The sequence below is a fragment of the Trichechus manatus genome, unplaced genomic scaffold, assembly GCF_000243295.1.
Source record: "Trichechus manatus latirostris isolate Lorelei unplaced genomic scaffold, TriManLat1.0 scaffold00103, whole genome shotgun sequence".
Lineage (NCBI taxonomy): Eukaryota > Metazoa > Chordata > Mammalia > Sirenia > Trichechidae > Trichechus > Trichechus manatus.
Window position 1 is genome coordinate 53,551 of NW_004444039.1, and position 7,200 is coordinate 60,750.

General features: G+C 35.8%; 1 protein-coding gene across 1 annotated transcript; it reads left to right on the forward strand.

The window, feature by feature from the left end:
• Window positions 1–3,540: 3,540 nt before the first annotated feature.
• On the forward strand, window positions 3,541–3,872 carry SMIM13 (small integral membrane protein 13; the record flags this gene model as incomplete). The annotated part of the gene is made up of 1 exon (XM_023737490.1): window positions 3,541–3,872. A coding segment is annotated over one exon (192 nt), but the record flags the coding sequence as incomplete, so codon positions are not given.
• Between the last annotated feature and the right edge of the window lie 3,328 nt (window positions 3,873–7,200).

Consider the following 7,200-nt stretch of genomic DNA (forward strand, 5'->3'; position numbering starts at 1 on the left):
TGATGATAAATCCACCTTCTAGTCTCTGTTTACCGTAGCATCTTGGATGAATGAGTTTTCCAAACTTTTACTTTAGGTTCTCTAACCTGATCTAGGAGAAAACAAGTTTGCTTTAGTAGCTGTTGAAATCAACTGGCGATAGGCCAACTAATGGCATTGTGGTGTTTACAGAACATTAAGTCTACAGACTATTTTATGGTTTAGACTTACCAGTTTCTTGTTTTTCCCCTGATTATCAAAACCATACGTATTCATTGTGGAAAATTTGGCAAGTACAGAGAAGTGTTAAAAACAGAATAGATCCCCCAAATTTATCTACAAATTCAGTGCAGCCCTCATCCACAAATCGATCTACAGATTCAATGGAATCCCTATCAGTGTAGCTGCCTTTTTGGTAGAAATTGACAAGCTCCTTCTAAAATTCATGTAGAAACGAATTTTAGAATAGTTGAAACAATCTTGAAAATGAAGAACAAAGTTGGTGGACTCATACTTCCTGATTTCAAAACTTACCGTAAAGCTACAGTAATTGAAACTTTGTGGTACTGGCATAAGGATAAACATACAGGTCAATGGAATAGAATTAAGAGTTCATAAATAAACCCATACATTTCTGGTCAATTAATTTTCAACAGGGGTGTCAAGAAATGCAATGAGGGGAAAAGATAGTCTTTTCAACAAATGGCACTAGGACAACTGAATATCCACATGCTAAAGAATGAATTTGGATTTCTCTTTTATACCATATATAAAACTTTACTAAAATGTATTATAGACCTAAATGTAAGAACTATAAAACTCTTAGCAATTTACATCGGTGTGAATCTTCGTGACCTTAGCCAGTCATTTCTTAGATCTGACACCAAAGCACAAGCAGCGAAAGAAAAACAGGTCAATTGAGCTTCATCAAAATTAAAAACTTTTGATGCTTCAGTGGACACTATCAAGAAAGTGAAAACCCGCAGAATGGGAGAAAATATTTGTAAATCTTATATCTGATAAGGGTCTAGTATCCAGAATATATAAAGAACTCTTACGACTCAATAATAAAAAAGAGAAAGCCCAATAAAAAATGGGCAAACTGTTTGACTAGGCATTTCTCTGAAGAAGATAACAAATGGCCAACAAGCACATAAAAAAGATGTTCAACATCATTAATCGTTAGTGAAATGCAAATCGAAACCATAGTGATATACTATTTCACACAATGAATGACTGTAATAAAAAAGATGGACAGTAACAAGTGTTGATGAAAATGTGGAGAAATTAGAACCTTCATACATTGCTAGTAGGAATGTAAAATGGTGCAGCCACTTTAGAATACATTTTAGCAGTTTCACAAATGGGTAAACATAGAGTTACCATGTGACCCAGCAATTTCACTTCTAGGTGTATACCCAAGAGAAATGAAAACATATGTCCACACAAAAACTTGTAAATGAATGTTCATAGCAGCCAAAAAAGTGGAAACGTTGTTATTCATGAATCCCAAAAAGTGGAAACCAGCTGACAGGTAAGTAAAATGTGGTACATCCATACAATGAAACATTAAAAACTTGTAAGTGAATGTTCATAGCAGCCAGAAAAGTGGAAATGTTGTTATTCGTGAATCCCAAAAAGTGGAAACCAGCTGACAGATAAGTAAAATGTGGTACATCCATACAGTGAAACATTATTCAGCAATAAAAAAGAAAGAAGTTCTGATACAGGCTAGGACATAGATGAACCTTGAAAACATTACACCAAGTGAAACAAGCAGACACAAAAAGCTACATATTATAGGATTCTGTTTATAAGAAATGTGCAAAAACAGGCAAATCCATAGATATGTAAAGTAGATAATGGTTGCGAGGGGTTAGGGTAGGAGGAAATGGGGAATGACTGCTGATGGATATGGAGTTACTTTTTGGGATGATGAAAACATTCTGGAGTTAGATTGTGATAATGATCGTGCAACCTTGTGAGTATACTGAACACTACTGAATTACATACTTCTAAAGGGGTGAATTTTATGATTTGTGAATTATATTTCAATACAAAAAGATAATTAAAAAAAAAAAAGAATAGAAGTCATTTTGATCCAGGGACAAACCAGCTCTGTCGATGGAGCTGTTTATAGTACACTTACTTGGTATCATTTACTTCCTCTTTGTAGTTCTGTGAGTCTTCCGTCAGAACTGGGACTCCAGGCTCCTTCTCTAGTGTCCTTTCCACTAACTTGCTGTCCCTGTTTTGTGAAGAATTTCAGGTGGAGAGGGGAGCATGGTAATTTGAAATTCCATTAAAATACTATTTTACAAAGTTAAGTGCTTTACTCAAACACACAGTTGACCAAAGTGTATATTTTTGCTGTGTTCAGTTAACACTCGGCACTCAGGCGCAAGGAAAGCACAAACTTGCGAAACGGTTTAGATCTCTCAGGGTTCATTAGTCTTTTGGTGGCCAGGAGTTCATGTTAATCCTTTTTTAGAGATTGTGAAAAAGAAACGAGTTAAATTAGAAACTTTCTTTAAGTGGCCATTTATCTTGGCCTGACTGCAGGTGTATATAGTCCAGGGATTTCTGTGATAACACCAAGGTAGTTTTGTTTTTATAAAATGCTAGCCATCCGAATATGCGATGGTCCATTGCTTTTCTATGAAACCAGAGAGTTTAAAGTAGAAGGCATCAAGAAAACATGTTAGCATGAAAATTCTTGTGATAATGGTTTAATTTGTTTATTTCATGCTCAACATTTCAGAACAACCAGTTACAGGTTCGGGGCTTTATCCTTTGCACTCCTTTATTGATTGTTGGTTCCTTATTAGCGGAGCGGATATCTAAAACTTCGTAAACGTAAATAAAGCTCCTTGCAAAATCACACAACACTTGGTTAGTATTTTTTTTTAAGAGAATTATTCAAACTTTTTAAAGACTTTGACATGACAATACTGTATTTTTTTAAATCTTGAACTTAAGATACTGATGCTCTGATATTTTTCTTTAATCATGTAATAAAAGAAATTTTTATTAATTTCCTGTGGAAATTTACTATTTCTAGAAGCTTATGGACAGCATGGTCCTGACTGAGGAGTTTTCACCATAGTGCAGTTGACTCCTGCCGTTGAAGTTTTTGACTTTCTGATTGAAGCAAACTTGTTTTTGGTAAATAGAATTTAGGTATGAACGTCCAAGTAAATATCAAGCATAGTCTTTCTTCTCTAGAAAAATGCTCTCAGCAAATTGATTTTAATATAATAAACACTTTCACTTGGGGTACCATAATCATTACAATTTTAGTAGATGGACCAAATTTGAATTCTAAGTTCCACAAGAGCAGAAACTGTTTTTGCCACCACTGTATGATCTTAGAGTTTATCCTGATACCTTGCACATAGTACATGCTTAATAAATATTTGTTAAATGTATATTTTAATCACATATCTATCTATTTATATTATATATACTGTTTTGCAACACAACCCCTTATCCCAATTAACTTGTATGTTCTGGATCACTAACATTGTGTGTAATAATTTTTCTTAATGTTTTTGTCTCTCTCTAGGCTGGTATTTTGTATGGCATCTTTTCTTATCTAAATTCAAGTTTCTGCGGGAACTGGTGGGAGACACAGGATCCCAGGAGGGAGACCATGAACCTTCAGGATCAGAGACGGAAGAAGACATTTCATCCTCTCCACACAGGATCAGATCTGCTCGCCAGAGGAGGGCACCTGCCGACGAAGGTCACTGACCCCAGACAGCGTCGTTTACTCGCGGATGATGAAAGGCCACTGGGAGCCTCTGTCTTTAGTGACTGGATTTTAAAATTTGCTAAAAGAGTGAAGAACATTTGTGTTTGGACCTTAAGTCCAATTAAAAAAAAAAAAAAGATTTACATGTAAGCCATATAAAAATAAAGGGAATTAAAACCAAATTGGACCATATCATTTTAAAATAATCTTTAGCTTTACTAGCTTTCTACTTATATATGTATTCCTTGGTTCTTGGGCTTATTTTCTAGCACTGGTGCAAATCTGGTAAACATTACAGGCTTTTGACACCCCATATTTTATTCTAAAGTGTGTGTTTTTCTTCACATTTTAACTTGTGTGAAATCAGGGTGCATCTTACAACTGCTGTCAACCTGGCCATAGTCATAATGTAATTATCCTGGCCCGTGCACGTGTGGACTTGGTTGTAGCTTCTCACAGTGTCATCGTTTTAACTGACTTGTGCGTTGCTGGTATCAGACGTGTCAGGTTTAATTGGCATTTAAAAATGTCTTTAAAAAGATTACACTATGATTCAGCATTGAAAAGAAAAGTTATTGTGTTTGCAGAAAAGCATGGAAACAGAGCAGCGGGGCGTACGTTTGATATTAGTGAAGCAAATATCCGTCGTTGGAGGAATGACCGCAGTTCCATATTTTCTTGCAAAGCAACAACAAAGTGCTTCACAGGACCTAAGAAAGGAAGATACCCACAAGTAGACGAAGCTGTACTACGTTTTGTCCGTGAGACACGTGCAAAAGGATTGCCTATCACACGCCAAGCGATGCAGCTGAAGGCAGGAGAAGTTGCCAAAACCCTCGGAATAGATGAAACCAAATTCAAAGCAACGAGAGGCTGGTGTGACCGATTTGTACGTCGAGCAGGACTGTCACTAAGGCATCAGACATCATTTCATCCAGTACTTCCTGCTGCTGTTAAACAGAAGATGGTGGTAGAGCACTCGCCTCAGAACTGCTGCGTCCCCAGTGCTCTGGATCACACAGACGGCACTGTGGTGTGGAAGAAGGCAGACATCGATGACTGTGGTTTGAAAAGTGATGCAGAAGAGAGAGACTCAGAATATGAAGTTATAGTTGTAACTTAACCAATTTATTTCACACATTTTTTTGTCTGCACAAGATCAAATTATGTTTGATCTATGTAACTCTAGAAGAGTTCTTTTGATAAATATTAAATAAACATTCTACATCATAAGGAAGCATTGTGTCACAATTCAATTGACAGTGTTTTTCATTATGATATATATGGTGCATCTTAACAGTTGACGGTAGATTAGATTACAGATGATATTTGTACGTTCATCCTTCTAGTATAGCAGTTATTTATTGGGGAACTTAGTTCTGCCTCATGTTGCTAAAATTAGTTAGCCTTCTATGAAGTACTTTTTTGGGGGGAGGGTGGTGGGTCGTAACCTAGTCAAGATTTTAGAGTAGTGTAACTTAGGAATCTAAGAACTATCTCCTACTTTAGGAAGAGCAGGATTAATTACTCCCTTTGTCTGGGAAGACTTCATGCTCAAGGCATGCATTGTGGAGAAAATACTATTTCACAAACAACAATTCAGTGATAAGACCCCAAAGGTACTTGGTATTGAGAAAAAAATATAGTGGGTGAAAATGCCCACTCAACTGTAAAGCGACTCTTGCCAGGTTTCTGTGTTTGTCTGCCCTGAACTTTGGACTGAATTTACTAGAGAAGGAGAGATAAGGATTAAAGAACTTTCTGTTTATTAGTGTTCACTGCTTTGTAGGAGAATGAATTGCAAAGCCAACTTGTTTTATTAATCTAAGTTCTTTTTATGTTTTTAACCTTTGTTTTTCAAGAATTAGTCATCATAAAATATCATCCCTATTTTATGATAGTGTGTAATTATATTTGATACCTCATACTTCGTGCTGACGGTTTTGGTTTCTTACTAACAGTTCACTTGATCTGCCCCAAGTTGTATTCCCAACGAACACCTCCTTGCTGTCATTGTAGCTCTTAGAATATGCTAAAAGTGAATTCAGAGAGCATAGTTTTAGCTTTAAATGTTTTGTAGAGGAAGATCCCCAGCAGCTGAGACTGGAGACAATCTTTCTGTCTTCATTTCCTTATTGGATGCAATTTTCTATTTTTATGTGACTACAGGGATTCACAGAACAGTGCCGTGAGTTTCAAGCATTAATTTTAATGCTTCATACTAGCTTAATATCACATTAAAACGATCCATTAGTTAGAAAAAAATTAATGCCTAGAAAGGTTCTTGGTACTGGGAGGACATTTAAATTGGGTCTAGTGTTTTGAGCTGTGGATTCTGCCTTGTAGTGGGTATCTTAGGTTTAGATAATAATAGTTGCTGAAAAACACGTCAGCGTGCGAGCTTCCTATTGTGTCAGCGTTAAAGAATGATGACTGGCAACCTCCCAAATCAGCAAGGGTTGCCCCCAAATTCATTTACCCCATGTAAAGGTATACATGTTGACATTATTTATTGACACTTATACTTCAAGAATGTCCTATTTTATGGAATTTTAAGTGTTCTGCTTAATTGAGAAATATACCCAAAAGCGTATTAATAGCCCACATTTACCATGCTTTAATTCTCAACTAGGTAAGTAAAAAAAAAGTCACCAATGTCAATATGAAAATCCTATAGACTAGTTCCTTTGTTTAAAACTTAAAAACAAAAAATTTTTCTCTCTGCACACCACCCACAACAAAACCACCACATTACCTGTTTCTGAGGCCACTAAGAGAAGCAAGAGGAACAATGTTTACACAGAATGATTTATGAGGTAGAGTGTTCCTGTTCTTTTTTCTTATTGTTGCTGTGTTTTTGTAGTGAACTTACCAGAACTAGGGCACAAGTGCATTTTCAGTCTCTCACTAGGAGATGGACTAGCCTGTGGTTGATATTAAAATTTAAAAGATTATAAGCATTAAAAACATATACAAATATTAGAATCTTATCTGAATCCTCACAAAGCGTGATGGTGATAAAGTCTGTCACTTTTTGAGGATTCATTCTGAAATTGAGGATTCTGGTAAGTGGTTTCATTTCCTTCCCAACCAACCATTCCCAAATCTTTTTCTTCTTTTGCCTCTGAAACTTTTGTGAAAATTGCCTATATACAGTGATTATATGGGTAGCATTGCTCTGATTTAAATGCCAAAAAAAAAAAAAAACCCACTAAATATTTGTGTAGCATTGTTAAATAGGTTTCTAATATTTACACCAAGCTAAAAATAGAATTCATCTAATGGATTTTGTAATGATGTTTTCACAGTGGAGACATTAAATACATTGTAACACGGTGGAAAGCCAATTCACAGACTTGCTGACCTATTTCTTTAGATGCAATTAGGTTGAAAAACAATGTCAAGATGTTATTTTACTGAACATTTGCAACGTTAAGTAATGGCTTCACAAAAATGTGGCATTTTAA